This window comes from Myotis myotis, unplaced genomic scaffold (genome assembly GCF_014108235.1).
Source record: "Myotis myotis isolate mMyoMyo1 unplaced genomic scaffold, mMyoMyo1.p scaffold_m19_p_2, whole genome shotgun sequence".
Lineage (NCBI taxonomy): Eukaryota > Metazoa > Chordata > Mammalia > Chiroptera > Vespertilionidae > Myotis > Myotis myotis.
Genome location: NW_023416324.1, coordinates 110,894,010 through 110,921,723, shown reverse-complemented (window position 1 = coordinate 110,921,723; position 27,714 = coordinate 110,894,010). Strand labels below are relative to the sequence as shown.

The 27,714-nt window shown below is 40.6% G+C and overlaps 2 protein-coding genes across 14 annotated transcripts in view; one reads left to right on the top strand and one right to left on the bottom strand.

Moving 5' to 3' along the window:
• The window catches only part of LOC118675148 (ceruloplasmin), a 101,985-nt gene extending 75,644 nt beyond the window's left edge, over nt 1-26,341 (top strand). The window contains exons 15-20 of one of the 4 annotated variants that reach the window (XM_036347360.1): nt 392-498; nt 2,212-2,428; nt 2,805-2,944; nt 3,521-3,683; nt 23,384-23,468; nt 26,204-26,341. In XM_036347360.1, the coding sequence (XP_036203253.1) occupies nt 392-498; nt 2,212-2,428; nt 2,805-2,944; nt 3,521-3,683; nt 23,384-23,466 (710 nt within the window). In that variant the 3' untranslated portion in view covers nt 23,467-23,468; nt 26,204-26,341. Of the gene's footprint in view, nt 1-391; nt 499-2,211; nt 2,429-2,804; nt 2,945-3,520; nt 3,684-4,243; nt 4,427-8,459; nt 8,605-23,383; nt 23,469-26,203 lie in introns of those variants that run through there. The other 3 variants (XM_036347361.1, XM_036347359.1, XR_004973817.1) reach the window with 3 other exon arrangements.
• Nucleotides 10,660-27,714, bottom strand: part of HPS3 (HPS3 biogenesis of lysosomal organelles complex 2 subunit 1) — a 75,352-nt gene continuing 58,297 nt past the window's right edge. For 2 of the 10 annotated variants that reach the window (XM_036347362.1, XM_036347364.1), the window contains 6 exons: nt 26,718-26,903; nt 26,201-26,389; nt 25,185-25,292; nt 21,487-21,693; nt 20,765-20,855; nt 10,660-11,475 (listed from right to left, as the gene is read on the bottom strand). In XM_036347362.1, coding sequence (XP_036203255.1) covers nt 11,348-11,475; nt 20,765-20,855; nt 21,487-21,693; nt 25,185-25,292; nt 26,201-26,389; nt 26,718-26,903 — 909 coding nt within the window. In that variant the 3' untranslated portion in view covers nt 10,660-11,347. Of the gene's footprint in view, nt 11,476-20,764; nt 20,860-21,486; nt 21,694-25,184; nt 25,293-25,409; nt 25,414-26,200; nt 26,390-26,717; nt 26,904-27,714 lie in introns of those variants that run through there. The other 8 variants (XR_004973823.1, XR_004973818.1, XR_004973819.1 and 5 more) reach the window with 8 other exon arrangements.

The window sequence follows — 27,714 nt, the reverse complement described above, 5'->3', positions numbered from 1 at the left end:
AGCCTGTATATACATACAGTGGGGCCTTGACTTACGAGTGTCCCGACTAACAAGTTTTTCGAGATATGAGCAGGCTCTCGGCCGATTTTTTGCTTTGAGTTGCGAGCTAAAATTCAGGTTACGAGCCAGCTTCAGATACCCCACCGCCAGTTGGCGCAGCGAACGTCACAGTGAACGCCACAACATCAGCCCAGCATCACGTGTCTCACTCGTTCACTTTATGATTTGACATACGAGTAATTTGAGTTACGAGCTCCGTCACGGAACAAATTAAACTCCTTAAGGCAAGGCCCCACTGTACATATGTACATATGTGTGTGTATGTGTGTGTGTGTATATATATGTATATATACTGAATATAACTGGATGCATCAATACTTGATTAATTTAGGTGAAACTCACACTTACATATGGAAAATCCCAGAAAGATCTGGAGCTGGAAGTGAGGATTCTGCTTGTATTCCATGGGCCTACTATTCAACTGTAGATCAAGTTAAGGTAAACTTACATCATCTGTGTTCTGTGAAAAGTCCCAAAACAGGCACAGAGCTGAAGGAAGATGAGGTTAGTTTCTGTAGGCCAGTTCTACAGTAAATTCCCAGGGGAGTAAGTGACTCTGCAATTCACTTTGGTTTCTTTTTGTTTGTGTTTAAGGATACATCTATGACTGCTGATTCTGGGTAACACAGATTTAAATATTAATCAATACAGTTTTTATTTCCCTTTCACATCAGAATACATAAACACAAAACACTGATGTCTGTGATTTCAGAGCTCTATTATTACATGGTTTAAAATGCTGACCTCACCAATGACAGCACAACTAATACTGCTATTTGACTAAATATTCCAAAGCCAACAAAACACTCAACAATGACAAATCAGAACAGGTCCCCAAATTATTTTGTAGAATTAAATCTCTAGTTCTAATCTTCCTCCTGAGTTCCAGATTTGTCTATACACCTGTCGACTGATCATCTCCATCAGCATGTCCCATAGGCACTGGAAACTCAGCAACTTTAAAGTGGAAATTGAGATCTTTCTCCACCTTCTCCTGTATTTCCTGTTATACTAGATAGCATCAAAGCACCCAATCTACTCAGTTGTTCAAGCTAGAACCCTGGATATAAAGTATCGAATGCATTCTCTTAGCTTCACCAAGGAATTCACATACATAGGCCTCAGCCCATTCCTTTTCTCCATCTCCATAGATCAGGTCCTTGTAATTTGCTTCCACAATGCAATGGCTTCCTAGTCTCCAGTATCTTCCCCCTCCAAGCCTTCCTTCACTCCACCATCAGGATGACTGGGCTAAAATGCAAATACGCTGCCATTCCATGTTCAATGTTTCAGTGGCCACCTATGTCCCACAAGACAAAATCTAAAATTCCTGAACATGATACAACACAAAGGTCCTTCAGGAACTAATCTACCACTACTAATGCCCAGCCAAACCAGACTTTCCATAGGCTTAAGTCAACTGAGGTCTTCCTCTCCTGTGTTCATTAGCACTGTACATACCTCCAACAGAGCAAGGGGTTCCTTCTTTTGCTCCTCTATTTCCCTGGCTAGAGTGAATTCCTACAGGGCAAGGCTTTATATGATTCATCTCTGGAAATTCAGTGACTGGCATAGTGCTTGGCTTATGGAATAGGCAAACCAACACTGTTCATTTGGGGTTCTTTTAAATTGCTGCTCAGTAGCTGAGTCAATATTTGGCCTCTGCACCCACACCACCTACCTGTAACTCACCATTGTTCCAATTTAACAGCTTCAAGTAGAAAGTTGCTGACTTGACTGTACCACATTGGGTAAAGTTAACTACCTAAATCAGTCCTTCCAAAATTCCTCAGGTCATGGGCAATAGGTTCCGCTCCAGTTCTCTGATATCCTGACCTAGCTCTGGCCGCTGTTTCTCAGTGATTAGAGTGCCGGCCCCGTGCACTGAAGGCTCTCGGGTTTGATTCCCAAAGGCGCGTAGCTGGGTTGCAGGTTCCTTCCCCAGCTCCAGTGAGTCATGTGCAGGAGGCAACCAATCGATGTGTCTCCTCAAATTGATGTTTCTTTTTCTCTTTCTCCTCCTCCCTTCCTCACTTCCTCCCTTCCACTTCCTCTAAAAATCAATGGAAAAAATATCCTCAGGTGAGGATTAACAAACAAACAAATCCTGACCTATATCACAAGGATGACTGAAGTTTTTGCTCTTTTCAGGATCTCTATAGTGGATTAATTGGCCCACTGATTGTTTGTCGGAGACATTACCTGAAAGTATTCAATCCTATAAAGAAACTGGAATTTTCACTTCTGTTTTTAGTTTTTGATGAGAATGAATCTTGGTACTTAGATGACAACATCAAAACATACTCTGATCACCCTGAGAAAGTAAACAAAGACAATGATGAATTCATAGAAAGCAATAAAATGCATGGTATGATACATTATTCTAAAACCCTTTCCTTTCAAATACAATTATTTTGGAGACTATTCATTTTGAAATGAACCTCATCTGTCTCACTTGAGGTAGAATCCTGTTCAAAGCAAAATCATCTATTTACTTCTCTCCTCATTCCAAAGTCTCATTCCCTTTTAAATAAACTCAAATCAGGCTTAAGGCTTTTGATGCTAAGTGACTAGATAGCAGTGTGACATTATTGACCTTAAAGTACTCATTTCCCTCATCTGTCATGAAATAACTTCTAGTACCTCAGAAAAGATCCCACTCATTGACCTCACAATCATATTTTCTATGATTTCTTGGTTTAAAATATCCTGGAAGTTAACATAAAAATCATGTGCTTCCCCAGCTATTAATGGGAGAATGTTTGGGAACCTGCAAGGCCTCACAATGCGTGCGGGAGATGAAGTCAACTGGTACCTGATGGGAATGGGCAATGAGATAGACTTGCACTCCGTGCATTTCCATGGTCACAGCTTCCAATACAAGGTAAGAGCCAGCCATGGTCATTATTCTTGCTCAATTTGACAATGTTTTAATACAAATGAAGAAAATATTTCCTCAGAGAGACTCATGGAAAATTGAAAGTTTCAAGAGATAACTATTTTCTAAGAATGTGGCACACGGCAGTTTCAATTGCCATTACCAGTCTTTGTTATATCTGGGACTCCTCCTGGGATTTACAGTTTTTGCTGGACTTTCATGGAGTTCTGCTCATATATTCCTGGGTAGGGCATTTGAATAGAAGTGTTAACAGAGAGGGTAGGAATTTTTCCTTGTGTAACACAAGGGCTCCAATAAAAAGTAAAACATTGTTAAAGTGTAAGAGGTGACAGACCTCTTTTCGCCACACTCACCTGAAGGCCATAGTGCCAAGGCTTTAGCAGAAATCCAAGGACCACATATCCCACTGTTTGTATTAAACACAGAAATATACAGGGGCTTTTTTTTTTTTTTTTTTTTTTAACAAATCCTTTTGTCTAATATCTCTGAGCTGGCCAATGAAACATTTGAATTCTCACATATAATAAACTTCATATAAATGTTGTCATTTTTCTAATTAAGCACAGGGGCGTTTATAGTTCTGATGTCTTCGACATTTTCCCTGGGACATACCAAACCCTAGAAATGGTCCCAAGAACACCTGGAATCTGGTTACTCCACTGCCATGTGACTGACCACATCCATGCCGGAATGGAAACTACTTACACCGTTCTACCAAATAAAGGTGAATATCACGTTAGTGATCCCAGAAGTCATATACCCACAAATATAATTAAGATGCAATACTTTGCCAAAATACATCCCCCAATAGGAAGCATTTGTGAATTTGCTCTTCTTTCTTTCTTTCTCCTCTACCTTTGAACAGGATTTTATTTATTTATTTTTTTTACTGCTAAATGTTATAACTGCTTTTCTGAAAACAGTCGGTTCTGAAAACAGCACCACTACTCCTTAAGCCAGTCCAAATGACACCAATTAGATGCAGTGTAATTATAATGGATATAAGTGAGCAGTCATATCATCTATAAAGACACTGATCATGGATCATACATTTAATTTCTTTTTAATTCTTTTTTAATTTCTTTCTTAAAACTAACTTTTTTTCTAGGTGTTACCTGGTATACAAACATCCCTCCCCCCACCCCACCCCCCCAAAATTCCCCAATTATCAATATAATTTGAATTATGCAATAAGGCAGAACAGTGTTTTTGATTCTGGAGGGCAAAGTTTGTTTGGTCTTTTTTTAAAAATATATCTTTTTAATATATTTTTATTGATTTCAGATAGGGAGAAAGAGATAGAAACATCAATGATGAGAGAGAATCATTGGTTGGTTGCCTCCTGCACACCACCTACTGGGGAATCTAGCCAGAAATCCAGGCACGGGCCGACTTGGAATTGAACCATGACCTCCTGGTTCATAGGTCGATGCTCAACCACTGAACCACACTGCCCAGGTGTGTGAGGGTGTTCTTGATTATTGTTTATGAAAGACTGTCTTAGTCCATTTGGCTGCTATAACAAAATACAAAACCGGGTAGCTTACAAAGAACAGAAATTTATTTTCGTAGTTCTGAAGGCTATTAGTCTGGGGTCAGGATGTCAGCATGATCAGGCGAGGGTCCTTTTTCGGGTTTCAGACTTCTTGCTATATCCTCACATGGCAGAAAGGTCAAACTAGCTCTCTGGAGTCTACAAATCCCATTCACGAGGGTCCCGCTCTCATGATCTAATCAATTCCCAAAGACCTACCTCCTTAACACCATCATCTTGGACATTAGATTTTCAATATATAACAATTTTGGGTTGTAGGGGCGGTGGGGGTGACAGAAACATGCAGATCACAGCAAAGATCCTAGGAGAAAACAGAATATAAATTCCCCACTCCTCCACCCCAGCAGGAACACTCCCTCCCCCATAGATGCTCAAGCATCCACTCACAGGAAAACAAACAGCTCTTTTGTGGATAAACACTAACACACTGTGTTATATGAAAAGTAAAATTCCTGCTTTGTGGCTGTGGGCTCTGCTCTTTCCTGGGTCTTCTGAGTTCAGAATTGGCAAAGGCAAATCCTACAGGGGGAAATTATGTAGAGGAAACAACTCCTTGTGTTTCCTAAATATAGGCATAAAGGGAACATATAAATGGAAGAAAGTATAGAAGTAAATATATTTCAAATATTAAAAATCACTGAAAGACCAACCATCAATGCAAATGAAAAGTTTTAATTTCTCCTGGGTTTTACATAAACACCTTGCACTATGAAAAACTGCTTCCATGCAAAATTTTGAGCACAAAGAGCATACTGAGCACCGGAATACCCAAGACTCACACAGACAAACAAACCACCAGGCTTCATGCCAGCAACTGATGAGCAGAGTGAAGGATCAAAGAGAAAAAGAAAACTTTAGACTCTAAAGAACATTAGCATACATGCTTACCATACAAAAGGATGGTTCTTATTCAGAAAAATAACCAAGAGTAAGAGAACAGTTAGGTAGGAAATCCATGCATGCAAATGGCTGGCACATAGAGGATGCTGCTACATGCAACCCCACACAGACAAGGAGAAGGTTCCCCTGCATAATGAGTCTGGAGGAGAAGAGGGAGACGACTGCTTGCTTGGTTAAGAAAGGGGAGATTGTCTTAAAAAGCCATAGAGATGCCCTAGCCAGTTTGGCTCCATGAATGGAGCATCGGCCTGCGGACTGAAGGGTCCCGGGTTCAATTCCGGTCAGGGGCAAATTTGATCCCCAGTAGGGGGTGTGCAGGAGGCAGCTGGTCAATGAATGTTTCTATCATTGATGTTTCTATCTCGCTCTCTCTCCCTCTTTCTCTCTGAAATCAATAAAAATATATATATATTTTAAAAAGCCATAGAAAAGCCCTGGCTGGTGTGCCTCAGTTGGTTGGGCATCATCCTGTGCACCAAAAGCTTGCTGGCTTGATTCCCAGCCAGGGCACATGTCTTGGGTTGTGGGCTTGATCCTCGGTGGAGGGCATGCAAAAGGCGGACGATTGATGTTCCATTCTCACATCAATGTTTCTCTCTTCATTTCCTCTCTCTCTAAAACTCAATAGAAATAAACAAATTAGGGAAGCATAGAGAAAACTGTAGAACAAATGAAAAATGTGAAGGAAAAACACATGTTGGAAAAAAATTAAAGAGAAATTTGGCACTTACAAAGAGAAAAATATTGTATGGGACTGAAAGAAGCAGTAATGAATAAAAAAAAGACAGTTTAAACTATATACAGAAAAGTGGGGAGCCACATTATCAGTCTGAATTATCTTTAAATAGAAGTTTGATAAAGCTTTGGGTAAGTCTACATTAATTCTGAATCTCAGATAAGTTTTTTCCTACCATGACACACAGAGAACACTGGAGGTTAGCTTGAAATCTTTCAGTATTATGCACCAGGAGAAACACAATTTCCTCCCCACCCCCAAAAAAATTTAGAAAAAAATTATGGATGTCCTGTCATACTTAACGTAATGCTTCATTTCCCCTACCAGAGGAAGCATAATAAAGACCTCCTATGACAAATATAAAAAGGGGTACTTTTTTTATACTGTGACATTTTGGAGTAACCCCTAGAGAAAAAAGTTTGCTTAGATTTAAGTTCCTTATAAGCCGAGGCTGTATAGTCTGTATTTCTCCTAAGCAACCAAATCCAATGTAATACTCTGCTTGGTAAATATCTAACCCCATATTAACCTAATGAAAAGAAATTTTAAAAACTCATTTGGACATAATGTCAGATTTACAGAAAAACTGCAAGAGCAGTACAAAAAAAAAAAAAAAAAACCCATACACCCTTCACCCAGTTATCCAGATGTTATTTTCCACAAAATGTTGCTCTTTTGCACAGCCACATCTGCTCTTTTATTCTCTCTCCGAGCTCCCTGTCTCTCCCCATATCTACATTATATTTACATTATAAATATACTAGAGGCCCGATGCAAGAAATTCATGCATGGGTATGGTCCCTAGGCCTGGCCAGTGATCAGGGCTGATCTGTGGGGTGCCCGGCGGGGTGATCGGGGGGCCCCTGATGGCACCTGCCTTGGCTGCCATGGGGCCTGCAGGCTGGGGGCAGCTCCTGCGTTGAGCATCTGCCCCCTGGTGGTCAGTGCGCATCATAGCATCCAGTCTTTCCATGGTTTGGTCGATTTGCATATTAGGCTTTTATTATATAGGATACACTTATGTTCCTCAAAACAAGGATATTCTCACACATAAACACAGCACATCTATCAAAATCAGAAACTTAAAAGTGATCCCAAACTACTGACCCCATTCCCATTTCCCCAACTGTTTTAATCATATTCTTCCTAGAAAATGAAAACCCTGCTCATGTGTCGCATCCAGCTAGCACATCCTCAGTCACCCTCAGTCTGAAACAGGTCCCTCAGTCTTTCTCTTTTGCAACTGGGACATTTTTAAAGAATGCAAGGCCATCCCTTTGTAGCATGTCCTTCATTTTGGATTTGCCTAATGTTTCCTCACAATTAGATTCAGATTAGGCATTTCTTTGCCAGACTCTCACAGAAGTGATATTGTTTCTCTCAATACACATGTCAAGAGGCAGAAGATGTTGATTTGTTCCATTACTGGGTTATGTTTGAGTGTTTAATTAAGGTAGTATCAGCCAGGTTTCTCCATTGTAAAAGTTACTATTTTCCCTTTATAATTAACTAGAGGCCTGGTGCATGAAAATTCATGCACTGGAGGGGGGTCCTTCAGCCCGGCCAGCCCCCTCTCACAGTCTGGGAGCCCTCATGGGCAGGAGGAAACCTGGTGATCAGGAGAAGGCGACGCCCCATCACACCTCTGGTGCTGTCACTGCCAGCAGCGCAAGCCTCGGCCAGCCCTGATTACCTGTGCCTCAGGCAGCCCTGGGCGGCTGGGCAGCTAACACCTGAGGCTTGCCTGCGCCTTGGGCCGGCCCTGGGTGGCTGGGTGGCTGAGGGGACTGGGGGACTCTCGAGGCAGGTGCGTGAAGCAGCAGGGGCCTTGCCGCGTGCCTGCCGCCTCGGCAGGGCTGAGGGGACTGGGCACCACCATCTTGTGGCTGTAGGCGCCACCATCTTTGAGGACGGGGCAGTCAGTTAGCATATTCACTCCTTATTGGCTGTGGGCGCTGCCATCTTTGAGGGCAGGGCAGTCAATTAGCATATTCCCTCTTAATTGGCTGTGGGCACCGCCATCTTTGCAACGGCATGAGGGTCAATTAGCATATTCCCTCTTTATTAGATAAGGATCTTGGGGGAGGAGAAGAGGGAGGGAAGTAATTTTTTTTTAAACAAAGCAGTACTGGAATGAAAGACGTGTTTTTAAACATAGAGCAAGCAGAAAAATATAAATGAATCTAGAATAATTAAAACAAAATAACTAATATTAAAAAATTAGAATATACTTAAAGTACCATGTACATTTTTTAAACATATGATATATACTATTTTTAATAATGGTTTTAAAATTTCTTTTTCTATAGAGACCAAGTTTGGCTGAAAGAAATAAATTGGTGTTAAGTGAAAAGAAAAAACAACCACCACCAATTCATTATAATGTATTGAAAGTGTTGAATAGAATGTTTACTTAAGAATATCTATAAACATTAAAGGAAGACTGAAAACATACACTTCTGTGCATTTGCGGGGAAACTGTGTTACACTGTTTCACACGAAAAGCTCAACTGACTATTACACATGGCTGACTCTAACACACTAGGTATTTTAATTGATTAATATAGGCCATTTGTGTCACCATCACTGGGGCTATATAAAGCTGTATTTTAAAAAAAATCTATGACCAGATATTGTCCTTGGATAGACCTCAAAGGATTACTTTTAAGATTCATTAATATGTTTCCAATATTTGGATTCCCCATCAATCCCTGTAATGTGCTGCTGACATCATTCCTAAGGAACCAGTAGACATAGGGGTACAGGGAAGTATAATTAAAAATCTACACTAATAAAACAGAAACATGGTAATTGGCGTACGACCGCTACCCTTCCCATTGGCTAATCCCCCTGTCACTCACAGAGTAGGGCCAAGATATGCAAATTAACTGGCAGCCAAGATGGCGGCCGGCAGCCAGGCAGCTGATGCGAACAGGGAGGCTTGCTTGCTTCAGTGACGGAGGACTCCAACGTTCCCCGCCTGACTTGCCGGCCTCTCAGCTGCAACTCTAAGCAACTATGTTGCGAATATAGAAGCTAAAAAAAACCCAGAAACCTGCTTTACTCAGCAGGGCTTCAGTCAGCCGGACCGCAACATTGTATCAAATACAGACGGTAAACAAAGGCCAGAAACCTGTTTTCAGCAGCCAAGGCCTCAGAGCTAAAGCTGGCCCAGAATAAAAAAAAAATAAAAGAAAAAAAGGAGCAGTTGGGAGCTTCAGTCCCAGCCTGAAAACAGCCCTCAGCCCCTCACCCAGACTGGCCAGGCACCCCAGTGGGGACCCCCACCCTGAAGGGTGTGTGACCAGCTGCAAACAGCCATCATCCCCTCATCCAGGCTGGCCAGGCACCCCAGTGGGGACCCCCACCCTGATCCAGGACACCCTTCAGGGCAAACCAGCAGACCCCCACCCGTGCACCAGGCCTCTATCCTATATAGTAAAAGGGTAATATGCCTCCCAGCACCGGGATCAGCGGAGCCGCGAGGCCTCCTGGCACCGAGATCAGCATGACAGGGGGCAGTGCCCAAACCCCCTGATCGCCCTGCGGCTGTGTGTGTGACAGGAGGCGGGGCCCCAACCCCCCCACCCCCCATGGGCCCTGCTCTGTGTGTGATGGGGTAGAGCCATAACCTCCCCATTGGCCCTGCCCTGAGTGTGACAGTGGTGGCGCCCAACCACCTGATCGGCCCTGCTCTGTGGGTGATAGAGGGCAGCGCCCCAACCCCCGATCCGCCCTGCCCTGAGTGTGACAGGGGGCGGTGCCCCAACTCCCCTATTGGCCCTACTCTGTGAGTGACGGGGGAGCTCCTCAACCCCCTGATCGGCTCTGCTCTGTGCATGACAGGGGGGAGCTCCCCAACCCCCTGATTGACCCTGCTCTGTGCATGACAGGGTATGGAGCCCCAACCCCCCTGATGGGCCCTGCTCTGTGCATGACAGGGGGTGGCGCCGCAACCTCCCCATCAACCCTGCCTTGAGTGTGACAGGGGAAGGTGCCCCAACTCCCCAATCGGCCCTGCTCTGAGCCCGACCAGGGGCTGCACCTAGGGATTGGGCCTGCCCTCTGCCACCCGGGAGCAGGCCTAAGCCAGCAGGTCGTTATCTCCCGAGGGGTCCCAGACTGCGAGAGGGCACAGGCCGGTCTGAGGGACCCCCTCTTCCCCCGAGTGCACAAATTTTTGTGCACCGGGCCTCTAGTAAAATATAAAGTAATAAACAAATAATAAAATAAAAAGTAAAAGTAAAAGTTAATGGAGTATTTAAAATAAAATAGAAAGATGAACTCTTGAAGAAATGGTCAAAAGGATATGAATCTGAAACTGAAAAAAGGCAGAGTTAAGAATTGTATAGATTAAATCCTCAGAAAACTTTCAAAATATGGTTGAGGCAGATGCCTGGTGAGTAGCACTATGCCCAGCCTTAACCAAAGTCAAAGCACACTATCAATGAGCTGAACCTGGACTCAAAATTGTTTGAGATGAGTTAAAAAAGATGACACAGTTGTGAATACCATTATATGTTCCTTTATTTTCACATACACTCTAGCTAAAAGAGCAGGAGTACACATCAACAAAAAATGGAAATGAGGTTTTGGCTAAAAAGCATGTATTCAGCATATCATGATAACAGCTAGTCAAGAAAGTTACTTTGGAAAATTCTACTTCATGTGATTCAGAAAGAAAGGTAGCAGTGGGTTTTAAAAGTAACAAAATAATAAAGATTGAAATCTTTTACTGTGGGAAAATATTAACATCTTTCTCAAAGAAAATTGTTTTTAAAAGGGACCCAATAGAAAAACTGGAAAAATCAAGGAGACTGAATTTTGGACCTCATGGAGTGACATTCTTTCACACATACTTGCAAAATGGTTCTTTGTAGTCCTGGGATGAGAAAGACTGTCATATCTCTGACAACAGTAAATTGATGTTCCTTGAAATAAAAGTCAATCTCTACTTTTAAAAATATATGGTTTCTTTGAGGAAATTCTTATACCTTGTAGTTTTTAGATTCTAGATGGAATCTAAATGGATTCAGGCAATAAATTATGAAATACCATAGTAAGGTAAGCAACATGAAAGCATTTGCAATATATGCACATATTCAATATGAAAATCCTTTATTTATATTTTTACTTGGCATTCAATTTTTTTAAATTCAGTCTCACATGCTATTATGCTGATTTCCAAATGATACCTTCAAGTCAATGATTTCTTTTGGCTGCAATAAAGAAGATATGGCAAGAAAAATGCTGCAGTGCCATCTTCTGGAAGGACATTCAAGAAGTCCCTTAGTTCTAGTTCCACAGCAACAACTGACAGTGTTTCTGTTTGCAGGAAAAAATATCAGAGTTAGAACAAAATGGCTTTATCCAATTCTCTTATCACTCAACAAACCAGAAGTTAGTTCAGGTAAAAAAATATTATAATTATGAAATAAAAAATCATATCTTATGGTTTAACAACTTCTTATTATATTATACTCTTTCAAGAATCCTTTGAAGTTTATTATTATATATTAGCCCCATGCAATTTGGATTTACTATTTCATTTGATTCCGAGAAATTATTACAATATTTTCCAATAAATTTCTTTTATCTTCTGAAAAAAAATACAATCATTAGAATACTGTTTTAAAAGCTAATTTATAAACATTATTTGCTAGGACAAGAAATACTATTAATTGTTGGGTAACATTTTCCTAAATTAGTTGAAATTTTCCTAAACTGCTGAAATTTTCATGTTATTAATAAGCATAAACTGTTTTTATGACCATTTATCTTTTTTTTCTAAACTGAAAAGTAATAAGCTTTTGTTAACATTATAAATATTAAGAATTTAGCAAACATTTTTGTAAAGATAACTATGAAATTTTATGATTCTATTGCTTATGAATGAATACATGCTGCCTTCTGCTGGGAGGAGAAGGGGTGACACCTAAGAACAATGTTCCCCAATAAATATACTTCAGTGCTACTCCCTGTGTGATCTTCGCATGTCCACCACTTACTCTATTTGCCAAGTGACTGAAGTAAATCTAGTCATGTGTGTGTGCATCCATCCAAAGTTATCTGTCCAATATTCAGCAACCTAATCGCCCTTTACATAAAGGACTGACAAGTGCTTGCTGCTAAAAGTTAATGAGTGTAGCAGCAGTGATGTATGGAAAAGATCCCTAGCTCTGGAATCAGACAGACTTGGTCAGGGATCAGACTCTTCTACCTACTCTCTGGGTGACTTTAAGAAAGTCACTTAACCTCCTGAGTACTAATTTCCTTATCTATAATGTAGTGGTACCATTTGCTAGCTTCTAGAGGCCTTTGAGAATTCAGATACAGTGATTCACATCTGATATATAATAGAACCTTAATAATAACTACTAACTAGTTTGTAAAACCTACATGAAAAACATGAATTACCAATGCTTTCCTACCAAACCAGTTTATTTAGCCTAACTGTGGTACCTATAAGAAGTATACTACACAAAAAAAATACTGAGTTGGGGGCCAGTGCACAGTGATTATAAAGCCAACAAAACAAAAAAGTCTTGCCACTTCCCAATTCTCGGTTGCCAACTAGTAAGAGGCTTAACAGATTATAACTTGAAGAACAAAGTCAAGATCTTAAATCCTTAAGAGTACCTTAAATCCTCTAGCATGCTGAGAAAATATTCATCAAATGCTAAAAAAAAAACAACCAGTTATTTCTGCCTGGTGGGATTTTAAATGACTTTTTAAACGTTATTTTTAGAATTTACTAGAGTATGAAAATTTGTAACAATAAACACAGTTCATTATCAGAAAAACAATTTCTTTGAAACAAACAAGCCAGCTACTAACCCCAGGTTCAATGGCTCTGCATTAATGCAAAGGTTCTCTCTCAACCATTATTATTTTGCCCCCCATGCAATATCTGGTAATGCTTGTAGAAATTTTTATTTGCTGTAACTGGGACAGTGCTATTGGTATTTAGTGGGTAGAGACCAGGGATGCTGCTCAACATCCTAAAATGTACAGGAGACACCTACACACACACCCCCCACACACACACACATTATTCAGTCCAAAATGTCAATAGTACCAACGTTGAGAAAGACTGCATTAGAGATATGAAATCCAAGCTCCTAAGCATATACTAGTATAAGTACCTGACCTCCATCTCCAACATTACCATCTTGCAATTTTGCCTAACATTTACTCTAGAGTTACCCCTGAACTTCTCATTGGTCCCAGGATATTAAAAACTTGGCTTGCTTCAGGTCACTCAGTAAGTAGCAGACCTGGAACTCAGCTCCAATTCTCCAGGTTCTGATCCCGGTCACTTTTCAATGAAATACAGCTGCCCACAGAGTAAAATCTTTCTCTAGAACCTTTGATATCCAGGTGGTTTTTGCTTGAAGGGAAGGCAGTTGCCCCACCCTGTTGGAAGTTCTCTTGCCCCACCCAGTAGTTGATGGTCTGAGTCTAAGCAAAACTGAGTGTAAATTGGACTGCAGACAGAGGTGCACCTCTGGAGGCTTTGAGTCTCTGATCTCCTTCTGGCCTTGGGCTAGGAAAAGCAAACCCTGGTGCACATCTTGGTACTTTCCAAAGGCAACCAGCCCCAGCAGAGGGAGCCATAAGAGGTGGATTGGTGATAGCTCCAAACACGGTACTCAGGGCTAGTCAGAAACAGCATCTGACATTGTCCTGCACTAGAGACTGGGTCATAGCAGATCTACCTAATACATAGACACAAACCCAAACAGTCAGACAAAATGGGAAGACGAAAAAACAATCCCGAAATAAAAGAACAAGAGAATTCTCCAGAAGAAGAGGTAAACAAAATGGAGATAAGAAATCTGATGTGGAGTTCAGCATAATGATGGCAAAGAAGCTCTACAGCATGAGAAAAGATATAGTAACTATGAAAAAAGACCAGTCGCAAATAAAGAATAACATAGCACTAATAAAGAACACACTGGAGGAGAACCAAGATGGCGGCATAGGTTAACGCCGGAGTTTGCTGCTTTGAACAACTACTTCAAAAGTGAAACCAAAAAACGGAAGGGACATCACCCAGAACCACAGGAACGCTGGCTGAGTGGAAGTCCTACAACTAGGAGGAAAGAGAAACGCATACGGACACTCAGAGGAGGCACAGTGCTGAAGTCAAATTCTGAGGTGCGGAGTGCCCAGAGTGGGCTGGCGGCGGAGGGCGCGGTTGGCGTTTTCAATCGGGAGGGAGTCGCAGACTCTGAGCTCCAGATCCGGGCGAGTCTTTAGGGACCCAGACTCAAACGGGAGAAGCGGGACTGTCTGGCTTCGGTCAGAGCGAGTGCAGCTTTCTCTCTGAGCTTTGCAGCGGGTGCTGGGACTCAGAGAGGCAGAGCCCCTGGGGACAGGACTGAGAGCCGCCATAACTGCTCTCTCAGGCCCACCCTGTTGATCCTGTGTGACCCGCCCCGCCCAAGCCCTGCACACAGGCATTTGCCGGATAGCCTCAGGCAAAGGCTAGATTAGCACCTCCCTAGAGGACAGAAGTTCTCTCACTGCTGACACAGCTGATTCTCATAGCCACTTGGCCTGGAGGTCAAACCCTCCCTGGAATTAGCTACAACAATCAAGATTTAACTATAAGACTGCGAACAAAGACCACTAGGGGGTGCACCAAGGAAGCATAACAAAATGCGGAGACAAAGAAACAGGACAAAATTGTCAACGGAAGATATAGAGTTCAGAACCACACTTTTAAGGTCTCTCAAGAATGTTTAGAAGCCGCCGATAAACTTAATGAGATCTACAAGAAAACTAATGAGACCCTCGATCTTATATTGGGGAACCAACTAGAAATTAAGCATACACGGACTGAAATAACGAATATTATACAGACTCCCGACAGCAGACCAGAGGAGCGCAAGAATCAAGTCAATGATTTGAAATGCGAGGAAGCAAAAAACACCCAACCGGAAAAGCAAAATGAAAAAAGAATCCAAAAATGCGAGGATAGTGTAAGGAGCCTCTGGGACAGCTTCAAGCGTACCAACATCAGAATTATAGGGGTGCCAGAAGATGAGAGAGAGCAAGATATTGAAAACCTATTTGAAGAAATAATGACAGAAAACTTCCCCCAGCTGGTGAAAGAAATGGACTTACAGGTCCAAGAAGCGCGGAGAACCCCAAACAAAAGGAATCCAAAGAGGACCACACCAAGACACATCATAATTAAAATGCCAAGAGCAAAAGATAAAGAGAGAATCTTAAAAACAGCAAGAGAAAGAAACTCAGTTACCTACAAGGGAATACCCATACGACTGTCAGCTGATTTCTCAACAAAAACTTTGCAGGCCAGAAGGGAGTGGCAAGAAATATTCAAGGTGATGAATACCAAGAACCTACAACCAAGATTACTTTATCCAGCAAAGCTATCATTCAGAATTGAAGGTCAGATAAAGAGCTTCACAGATAAGGAAAAGCTAAAGGAGTTCATCACCACCAAACCAGTATTATATGAAATGCTGAAAGGTATCCTTTAAGAAGAGGAAGAGGAAGAAAAAGGTAAAGATACAAATTATGAACAACAAATATGCATCTATCAACAAGTGAATCTAAGAATCAAGTGAATAAATAATCTGATGAACAGAATGAACTGTTGACTATAATAGAATCAGGGACATAGAAAGGGAATGGACTGACTATTCCTGGGGGGGAAAGGGGTGTGGGAGATGCGGGAAGAGACTGGACAAAAATCGTGCACCTATAGATGAGGACAGTGGGTGGGGAGTGAGGGCGGAGGGTGGGGCGGGAACTGGGAGGAGGGGAGTTATGGGGGGAAAAAAAAGAGGAACAAATGTAATAATCTGAACAATAAAGATTTAATTAAAAAAAAAAAAAGAACACACTGGAAAGAATACACAGCAGATTAAGGGAAGCTAAGAACTGGATCAGTGAATTAGAAGATAGGGCAGAAAAATATCACTCAATCAGAGAACCAAAAAGAAATAACAATTAAAAAACAGGAGGACAGCTTAAGGGAGCTATGGGACAACATGAATCAAAACAATCCTATCTAATAAAGAGGGAATATGCTAACTGACCTTCACAACGTCGCAAAGATGGCGGGGCCCACAGCCAATAAGGAGGGAATATGCGAACTGACTGCCACACCCTCAAAGATGATGGCACCCACAGCCAATAAGGAGGGAATATGCGAATTGACTGCCACGCCCTCAAAGATGATGGCACCCACAGCCAATAAGGAGGGAATATGCAAATTGACTGCTCTACCTTCAAAGATAGCAGCGCCCATAGCCAATAAGGAAGGAATATGCTAATTGACTACCCCACTCTCAAAGATGGCGGCGCCCACAACCAATAAGGAGGGAATATGCTAATTGACTGCCACACCCTCAAAGATGGTGGTGCCCACAGCCACAGGATGGCCAGAAGGGGAGGGCAGTTAGAGGTGACCCAGCCAGCAGGGGAGGGCTGTTAGGGGCGACCAGGCCTGCAGTGGAGGGCAGTTAAGGGTTACCGGGCCAGCAGGGGAGGGCAGTTGGGGGCGACTGGGCTGGCAGGGGAGGGCAGTTGGGGGCGATCAGGCTGGCAGGGGAGTGGTTAGGGGGTGATCAGGCTGACAGACAGAAGCTGTTAGGGGCAATCAGGCAGGCAGGTAAGCGAGTAGTTGGAAGCCAGCAGTCCCAGATTGTGAGAGGGATGTCCCAGATTGGAGAGGGTGCAGGCTGGACTGAGGGACACCACCCCCAAGTGCATGAATTTCATGCACCAGGCCTCTAGTATTCACAGACTAGGAGTGCCAGAAGGAGAAGAAAGTGCCATTATTTGAAGCCCCCACACTGTCACAAGGTGGCTGTCCTGTTATCACAAGATGGCTGCCACAAGATGGCCACCCCCATGTCATCACAAGATGGCCGTCCCCACAAGATAACCGTCCCCACATCGTCACAAGATGGCTGACCCCACATTGTCACAAGATGGCCGGCAGGGGAGGGCAGTTGGGGGCCATCAGGCCACAGGGGAGGGCAGTTAGGGGGGACCAGGCCTGCAGGGGAGGGCAGTTGGGGGCGACCAGGCCGGCAGGGGAGGGCAGTTGGGGGTGACCGGGCCGGCAGAGGAGGGCAGTTGGGAGCCATCGGGCCTGCAGGGGAGGGCAGATGGGGGCGATCAGGCCAGCAGGGGAGCAGTTAGATGTCAATCAGGCTGGCAGGCAGAAGCAGTTAGGGGGCGATCAGGCTGGCAAGCAGGCGAGTGGTTAGGAGCCAGCAGTCTTGGATTGTGAGTCAGACATCCCCCAAGGGGTCCCAGATTGGAGAGGATGCAGGCTGAACTGAGAGACACCCCCCCTCCAGTGCACAAATTTGATGCACCAGGCCTCTAGTCAATAATAACCTTAAACGTAAATGGATTAAATGCGTCAATCAAAAGACATAGGGTAGCTGAATGTATACAAAATCATGACCCAACTAAATGTTGTCTAGAAGAGACCCACTTAAAACAAAAGACTCACACAGGATGAGAAATTTTTTTCCATGCAAATGGAAACATAAAAAACTGGGGTAGTAATACTCATATCTGACAAACTAGACTTCAAAATGAAGGCCATCACAAGACACAACAAAGGTCGCTACATAATACTAAAAGGGATCGATTTAACAAGAGAGTATAACCCAGGCAAACATATAAGCACCCAATATAGGGGCACCTAAATATATTAAAAACAAAACAAAACAAAAACTTCTAAAGGACTTTAATGGAGAGATTGACAGCAAAACAGTCATAGTAGGGGACTTTAAATCGCTGCTGACTTCACCGGATAGATCTTCTAAACCAGTGGTCGGCAAACTCATTAGTCAACAGAGCCAAGTATCAACAGTACAACGATTGAAATTTCTTTTGAGAGCCAAATTTTTTAAACTTAAACTATAAAAGTAGGTACATTGTTATTAACTTAATTAGGGTACTCCTAAGGCTTAGGAAGAGCCACATTCAAGGGGCCAAAGAGCCGCATGTGGCTCTTGAGCCGCAGTTTGCCAACCACAGTTCTAGACAAAAATTAGCAAGGAAACAGTGACTCTAAATAACACACTGGATCAGATGGATTTAACTGACATTTGTAGAACATTTCACCCCAAAGCTGCACAATATACATTCTTCTCATGTGCACATGGATCATTCACAAAGATAGACCACATGTTAGGACATAAAACAAGTCTCTACAAGTTCAAGAAGATTGAAATTATATCAAGCATCTTTTCAGATCACAATGAAATGAAATTAGAAATCAACTACAGTAAAAAACATTCGAACACATGGAGGCTAAAGAATATGTTATTAACCAATGAATGGGTTACCAATGAGATCAAAAAAGAAATTTTAAAATTCCTGGAAATAAATGAAAGTAAACACACAACAACCCAAATCTCTGGGACACAGCTAAAGCAGTCCTGAAAGGCACTACAGGCCTACCTAAAAAAAATAAGCATGGAGGGAACTGGAGAGTATTATGCTAAGTGAAATAAGTGAGTCAGAGAAAGACAAGTATCACATGATCTCACTCATATATGGAATCTAATGAACAAAATAAACTGATGAACAAAATAGATCCAGAGACCTAGAAGCATGGGACAGACTGCAGAATCTTAGAGGGAGGGGGTGGTGGTGGGAAGAGATCAACCAATGAACTTTTATCCATATATGCATAACCCATGGACACAGATAATAGGGTAGTGAAGGCCTGAGGTGGGAGATGGGGGCGGGCTAGAAGAGGCCAATAGGAGAAAAAGGGGGTTATATGTAATACTTTCAATAATAAAGATTTAATTTTTAAAAATGGAACTGCCTTATAATCCAATGAATCCACTTCTGGGAATATATCTGAAGAAACCTTAAACACTAAATGGAAAGAATATATGCACATGCACCCCTGTGTAACAGCCAAGATTCTGAAGCAGCACAAGTGTCCATCAGTAGATGAGTGGATAAAAACGCTGTGGTACAACTACACAATGGAATACTAGGAGGCTACAAAAATGAAGGAAATCTTACCCTTAGCAATAACATCTATGGACCTGGAGAACATTATGCTAACTGAAATAAGTTAATTACTGAAAGACATATACCATATAAGCGAAATCTAATAGACAAAATAAACTAACAAACAGAAGAGAAACATACTCATAGATAGAGAGCAAACTGCTATCAGAGGGGTGACAGGTTTTAGGTAGGGAGAAAAAGGTGAAACAAACAAAACCTAAAAACCTTATAGACACCGACAATAGTATGGTGATTACCAAAAGGGAAAGGGAGTGGGGGTAAGTAGAAGAGGTTGAGAGGTTGTATGGGGGATAAATGGTGACAGAGGAGACTTGACTTGGGGTGGTAAACACAATAATATACAGAGGATGTATTATAGAATTGTATACCTGAAACCTATATAATTTTATTAACCAATGTCACCCCAATAAATTTAATTAAAGAAAAATACACATTTAAAAAGGGTAAAGAGTCTTTTGAGTAAGGTAATATGTGTCTGAGGTGTGAAGATGTGGGCTCTCTGCACTGGAAAGTGATCCACTAACACAGTGGTTCTCAACCATGGCTGCACATTAGAATCACCTGGGAATCTTTTTAAAATCCTGATTTCTGGTCTCATCCTCCGGAAATTCTGTTTCTTTGTTATGGGGTGGGGCCACAACATTAGTAACAAAGAAACAGAATTTCCGGAGGATGAGGCCCAGAAATCAGGATTTTAAAAAGATTCCCAGGTGATTCTAATGTGCAGCCAAGGTTGAGAACCACTGCACTAACACAAATGATCATTTCAAAATTCTGTGATAAATATGATGCAGGTGGGTCAGGCAATCAAACACCTGACACTTCCATCTTCTGAAAACCAAAGAACAATCAGGGAGATGGGCAGCACAAAACGTTCGAGTATAGTCACCTCCTCCCAATCATGAAGGGAGATTTTCAGAAAAACTCCTTCCAATAAGCACTGATTCTGCCTAACACTTTAAAGACAATGAGCTCTGCTAGAAAACACAACTCCAACACTGGAATCACTGTAGCCACACCCTCTGTCATCAGGCCAACAATTAAAGTGGTGATATTAACACAAGAGTAAGAACTTGATAACCATGTATCTATCAAGATTTACAAAGCATTATTTTGAAATTTACAAAATAACTACCAATGCTATAAAATACTGCATAATTTAGAGACACACCACTTTAAAATCCTTGAGAACCTTGTAATTCCTCAATACTTGCTTATAATTATGATTAATAATGATAACCATCTTAATTTCCTTCATGAAATAAATTAAGCACTAATAAAAATGTAATTGTATTAATGAAAATTCCAATTTTTGAAATCCTGATGTTGTTACTTTCTGGTGCTATGATAACTTATGTTTGAAAAGATTAACTGAAAGGGTGAGCTCTGTAGCTAGAAGAGATGAATGCATGTCAAATACAAAGGGGGAGTTTGAACGCTGAAAGCCAGCTCCAGCCGATTAGAACCTCTTCCCCTCATTAGAGAAAGCAGGGCTTCAACAAATTACGGAAACTAAAGCTAAGATGCAATTAAATATATAATCAAGCAAAAATGATCATTTTACCTTTTAATGATGACAGGTAAAGTTGATATTTCTCTCCGCCACATTTTATTCTCTGACAAAGTTCAGGCAGCAGTTTTTTCCACCACAAAGTCTATCTTAGGAAAGAATGAATAAGTTTTAAGTTTGCTGCATTTTACATTAAGATTTCCAAAAAGAATGAGAAGATGGTGCAGGAAAGTACTGGACCAAAATGCATCATTTTGGTTAAGGTGACAACTTTGTTATAACAGAAGTTGTAGCAGCAGCCAGTCTTCAGTTTAAACTATAACATAGAAGTCAGATTTGTAGCGTGAAAATCTAATAGTACACTGTGCATAAGTACATAGCCACTTTCACGAAGAAACATAGACATGTCCTGGATTATGTCTGAGGTGGCAAGAAGGAAGGAAGGAAGAAAATAAAAAGGACTAAAGTCTAGATCTCTAATTTCTAAACTAAAGACCATGTAGCCCAAAAAATATTTTCCCATTATCATTAAGTTTCCCAAATCTTCAGAAATAGCCTACTTCATCTTCAAATTAGTGATTTTTAATGAAGATAACATATCATCACCATACATTTTAATAGCCCCTAACAGTACTCAAAACACATAGCATGTTAATATATCTGCTCATTTGACCTGCACAGTCCTGTGAAGCTGGACTGGCATTAATCTGTCCCTATTTTGCAGATGATCAAATCTGATTATCACTGATCTAGAAAATGTAATCTGAAAAGCATACCCGATTCTCTTCTTTCAGTTCATGATTAGCATATGGAACGACCGCCTCTGGGCACCTCTCTAGCAGTGTGTCTATGCACTGCTCATACTCTTTCAGACGCGTCCGGCACAGAACCTGGACACTGAGGCCAGCAACAGTGTCTTCTGAGAGAGGCTCCAAGAACGGAACAATGGAAGCTATGTCAAATGAAGGACCACATATAAGAGACTATGAACAGAAAAGTGAAAGGTTATGGAATGAGGCACCCCAAAATCTAGAGCACAACATATGAGAGTAAAATTTTTTTTAAGAAAAAGAAGAATGCAATTTTAGAGCACACATATATGATACTCATTAAGTTTAAGTGAAGTATTAAATAATATTTAACCACCTCTAGTTTGAAGAATAACAATCTATTTAATAGAAAACAATCATTTAAAAAAATAACATGATTTTATTTATTTTGCAAGGACTGCATTTTAAAACTAATGGGAATGCTTTAGGGACTCCATCCTAAGGAGATAATCAACATCATGGTAAAAGATTTATATCCAATGATGTTTACCACAAGAATATTTATAATACTGAAAAAGTAGGAGGAACCTAAATGTTACACAAAAAGGGGTAAGTAAATTATGGTACATCTGTATGATGGTATTATATAGCCACCAAAATTGTTTTTGAAGGCCATTTAATGACAAAATACTCATGATAAAATGAGAGTAAAAACATCTTAATACAAAATTATATTCAGAGCACAATCAGTTTCATAAAATATTCACAGGTACATAAACATATAGAAATGCCTTTGGGAGAGCATAGAATTTGAGACAGCGATCAGCTCAATGAATGGGAGGACAAAGCCTACTTGTGTCTTTTTCCTATATTTTCCAAAGTTTCTATAATAAGCATGCACTACACATATAACCAAAATAAAATTTAACATTTAAAAAAAACTAACGCAACTGTTAAGAACCTAATAATTTGTATCAACACCATTTGCCACAAGCTGAATAAAGAGCAGGTACTATTTCAGTATTCAGAACTGTAACCAATATTTAACTTTTAAGCAAACTACAAATACAGTTGACCCTTAGTATGTGGATTTGAACTGCATGGGTCCACGTATATGCAGATTTTTTCAAGTTACCTACACAGTTCAAACCCATCATTAAAGAGTCAACTGGCAGTGCTGAGGGCCGACTCAAGTTACATATGAATTTTCCGTTGTGCGGTCAGCTGGTGCTCCCAACACCCATGATGCTCAAGGGCCAACTGTCCTACTGTTTTGTTTTATTTAACTGTAATATTTTTTATTCTACCACCTTTCTTCTGGATAAAGATGAAAAGATCATATACTGATTTTCTTCTTCCTGTATCCTTTTTGCTACAGCTTCTCAGGCTTACAGAAGGATATAGAATGTGAACTATCTATTTATATAGTCAGTGTGCTTATTTTATTCCAATCTCTACCAAGGAATGGCTAGGAGAATAAGGTTGATCCCTTTCCTTCCTGCAAGTTTAATAATCACCTTCACCTGAGTAATTTCCTGGTAGTAAGATAGCAAACACAAAATAAGGTGATAACTTGCCACTCATAGATCTCCCAACATAAAAGATTATTTCTATATCGGAAGGAGCAAGGCATGGTTAAAATGCAATTAGTCAAAGCTTGGTACAAGATGATTACTCATGAACTTTTCCTTAATTTTATCCATATCATCAAGAAGTTTAAAAGTAAAATACACCAGACAACACATATATTACTGAATTAAAAAATGGTCCAAAGGTTACTACTGCCCTTTAAAATACTCTCAGTGCTGTCTGCTTCTTAGCAGACTGCTCCATTATTCTTTCAAAATAGGAAGTGGACTCTCCACCCCAGCACAGGTACCATTTACTCCCTTCTCTGATTTAGATCCCTTGCCCTCAGCCGGCTCTGCGGGACTGGAACCCAGACTTCTGGGGCTCCTCTACCTACTCAATCAACTGTTGCTCTAAAGGTGAGATGTTCAGCAAGGAAGTGGGAGAGGGGCCCATGACAATTTTGGCAAAGGGCAGGGCATTTACTACGTACTGTGTCATTTCAGACAGCAGCTTTTTGACATGTAGGTGATTTCTATATTGTTTTTATTTTATTTTTGCAAAAATGTACTGTCACAGTGACTGAGGACAAGAGACACATTAAATTTGTGTAGTGGTGGTAGGTGGGGGTGGAGGGAGTCATACAATTTTGAGAAACCTCTCTGGGTGATCCTGAACCTCCCCATTCCTCTAGGTGAGAACCACATAAAATCTTCTTGTTTCTTGAGAGTTATTTTGTTCTTAATAACTAAGAATAATTGACCCACAGATAATCTAGAAAGAGATATAATTAGGAAAGTGACTTAGAGATGTTTAGGCTGACTACATTTCTATCCTTTAACAGCAAAGACTCCTTTTTAAACCTCTATATTATACTTTTTCAAGCAGTGATTACAAATATGCTTTATCAGGTGAGATTTAATAGCATTTGTTACAATTATGATGTTAAATAGGTGATTAGTGCACATGTTCCGGGAGAGCAAGGCCCTGCCTGCCTGGTCCCATGTTGTACAAATCTACAGTATATGTTCAAGGAATATCTATGGAATGAACAAGCCTGGGGCTCAGTAGCCTCTACATCATAAAGGTACTAAAAATGAGAACCAAGAAGACTCTTCTCTGGTGATTTTTTAAGAATGTAAGTAACTCTATTTCTGGAGACAACACAGAGGCTATCCAAGCAATATGCCTGCTGAGCTTCCCTCCCAACCTTCATCCCCAATTTTGGTTTCCATAGGCAATAACCACACTTATACCTGTTCCCAGGGAAAATGATGGGTTGCAAACTCAAAAAACTAAGGAAGCCAAAAGGCAGCTGGGTGTAAGGAAACTGGACACTACAGGCTCAGTGTCTAGACCAAAAAAACGGTAGCGGCAAAACAGCCAGCCATTGGATGGCTCCAACCCGCAGTTCTTAGGCAATGAGGGCCCAGGGTTACTAGGTCTGCTGAATTTTTTAAGAGAAATGTGAAACTCAGAATTCTTAATTTTTATATGTTAGTAGATACTCTGGGTGACCAAACAAAACAGATTTGTGGATTCTATTTGATCCTTGGACCATTGAACTACATTAAACAAAATCATATCCACATCTAGCCCAGACTGGTCTAAGTCAAATGTAGACTTTATTTCTCATTCTGGTCAAGACACTGTCACAGTCAGAATTCCTGCAGGATGATCTACACTCTCTGATCATACTTCTTCCTTTTTCTTTTTTTAATCCTTTCAGGAGCCAAATAAATTGGCTACTTTGAACTATTTCCTACAAAACAGACAGTAGTGGCTGGATTGGGCCAGAGGCCTAAAATGTATGAGTGAAGACTGGAAAAACATAAATCGTACCAATAAAACTCTGCTAAACATTTGCCACATATGCATTTCACAAAGTGTTTTCAAGCACAAGCTGAAAAAGAGCCAAGACAGTCATGTGACTTGGGTGCTTGCTCATTTATGGTAACGAAAGCAGCCTTCCTGTGAGCAGTTTCAGGCAGAGGCAGGAGAGCATCTGAGCATGCCTGTGGATTTTCCCCTCAAAATTATACATTCTAGATGAACACATCTGAAGTCTTACCAAATGTATAGCCTACATTAAATTGTAATATGTATACTCATTAAAAAGAGGCATTTTCATTTACCTGTAATTTGGAGAGATCTTCTGTATAATTTTTGTCAGCTAAGGAATCAGATGTTATTAAGACATTAACCCATGGATAGATTAAGCCATAATGGCTACAGGCGTTTATCTAAAATGTAAAAGAAATTAATATAAACATAATACAACAAAACAGATGTTCTTCATCCATGCTATATAGAACAAGCAATCACTAGTCCTCAGTCGTGTTGCAGAGTTAAGTACACACCTTCCTGGGAATGAGAAGGGAAGTCATTTAGAATCTATCCCCTGGGGAAAGTTTCAGTCTTCCTGCTTCTCACTGAACAAATCTGCACTGAATATTTCTTAATACTTTAAATTTTAAAATATTCCAAGGAGGCCCTTTCTAGCAAAAAAAGCAATAGTGCTTTTAAGCTAATTATACTTAAAAAAAGTTAATAATATTAGAAATAATTTTTTATTTCTACTACTTTCCTTGGGAGACAAAATTTCTCTGTAAGTTCTCAAGATGATTCCCCTAAAAGCCCTATTATTCAAAAAGTTGGTGTCTTTTCCAGTTAGCTGTGGCATTCATGAGAGTAGAGAAGCTGGTAGGGGAAAGGAGCAGGATGGGTAAAAGCAGTGGTGAGGGCTGCCATGAGGGCTACAGAACAGCTCTTATGTGTGCAGCTGACAGGACATAATGGGATCCTTTTCCACAGTCCCTCACATGTAAGGGAGGTCAGCAGATGTCTTTTCTCCTGTTCTACATCATGGCCATCCTGGGAAGCACAGACATGTTCTGGGAAAGCCCCTTCCCTCATACTTTAGCTACTGAGGTACCACTGCAAGTCAGGAACACAGAGGCAGTACAGGCACTCTTTAGAATACAAAATTATTTAAAATGTGGGCAACTTCACTCATGGACAAGTTCCAAGTGTACTTTTAACTCCTGCTTAAAAAAAGATATCTGGTGATAAAACTTAGGTTTAATTCAAAGCCATTCAAAATAAGAAGGTACATTATTGTAATGTGTAATGTATTATTCCATTATCTTACCAGATCCTTTGATGTTCGCAATGGTATGGTGTCAGGGGGCTGCTTCTTTGATAATCTCCAGATGTATTGTGATGTGAGCTTGAAAAAGAGTTCCTGCAGTAGCACATCTGGGAGACATGCTATCAGCTGAGCTTCCCAAAAGTCCACCAACAGCTGAGGAATCATATCTCCATCCTTACCACAGAGCACCTTGAACGTGTGAAACAAGCCCCCATATCACAGATAAATATAGTATTGATCGAGTTACAACTGGTCTGAACAGCATTCCATCATGTGGACCATGCATTTCATAATCTATTGTTAACACTAGTGCCATGGCACAGCACACTTAGACATTTTAACAGGAAACAAATTCAAGCTTGCATGGATGAAAATTTTCTACATATATTCTTTTATAAATTGGTTATGTCTAAGTTTGTTTTTTTTCAATAAACAAATAAAAACTCACTTCTCTTATTCTGTTCCCGGGCCGCTACCAATTTTATCTAGAACAATTAATATTTGGAAATTGACAAACCTTAAAGAAGGAATCTGATTCTTCAATCCCAATCTTGTTGTTCTTCTGCAACCCCAAGATTGAAGCCACAAGCAACCCAGGCTGGGTCTCTTTCAAGTGAACTGCAAGCTCAGTTGGAACCATCTGTCCCTTCTTCTGTTGAATCAATAGCCGAGGTTCAAGAATAAAGCCACATACTAATTTCATCTAAAGATAAAAAATAAATTTAGGAACAAAATGTACATTGCATTCATCTTATAAATACATACTAGTGCATTCAAGATTCATGGTTAAGCTATTAATAATTTAATCTCAATTTTCTCTTTAACTATAAAGACTAGTTCTTACTTTAAGAACATTGGTTAACTATCTTCATAGAAGTTATTAATATTTAATTAAGCATCAAGATGCCCTATTTTTGGAGAAAGCTTTATATTTAAGTTTACTTGATTTAATAATAATATACCTTAAGTTTTTTCAAAATTATGGACAGAAAATTCATCTTTCTAGAATTCTACTCTTCAAAGCAAAGGACACCTCAATGTTGACTTGCTCTTCTCATTATGATAAAGCACTCCTGCTTTTCTTGTTTTAGAAACCAAAGTCGTACTGTGGATGTTTGCCTATAGTCAGGCAGTAAAACAACAGTGTAGGAGCACAGATCTGAAGATAGACTGCCTGCTTTAAATCCTAATTCTACACTCATCAGCATTGTCATCTTAAACAAGTTATTTAACCTTTCTTTGGCTTAGTTCCCTTATCTGTAGAATAAGTATAATAATAGCATCTACCTTATAGCATTGTTTCAAAAATTAGAGAACATATGCAAGGGAATAGGCCTGGGACATCGTTCAATTAATGTTGCCTCACAATTTCTTCCCTTAATAATTAACATTTTGCTCATGCTCCCAAATGGCCTCTTTTTCAAGGGAAAGCTACCTTTTCTTTGCTATATAATTCAAATGCCCAATCCTCCAGATAGTCCTTTGTGATTTTCCCAGGTGCAGGCTATTTCTGC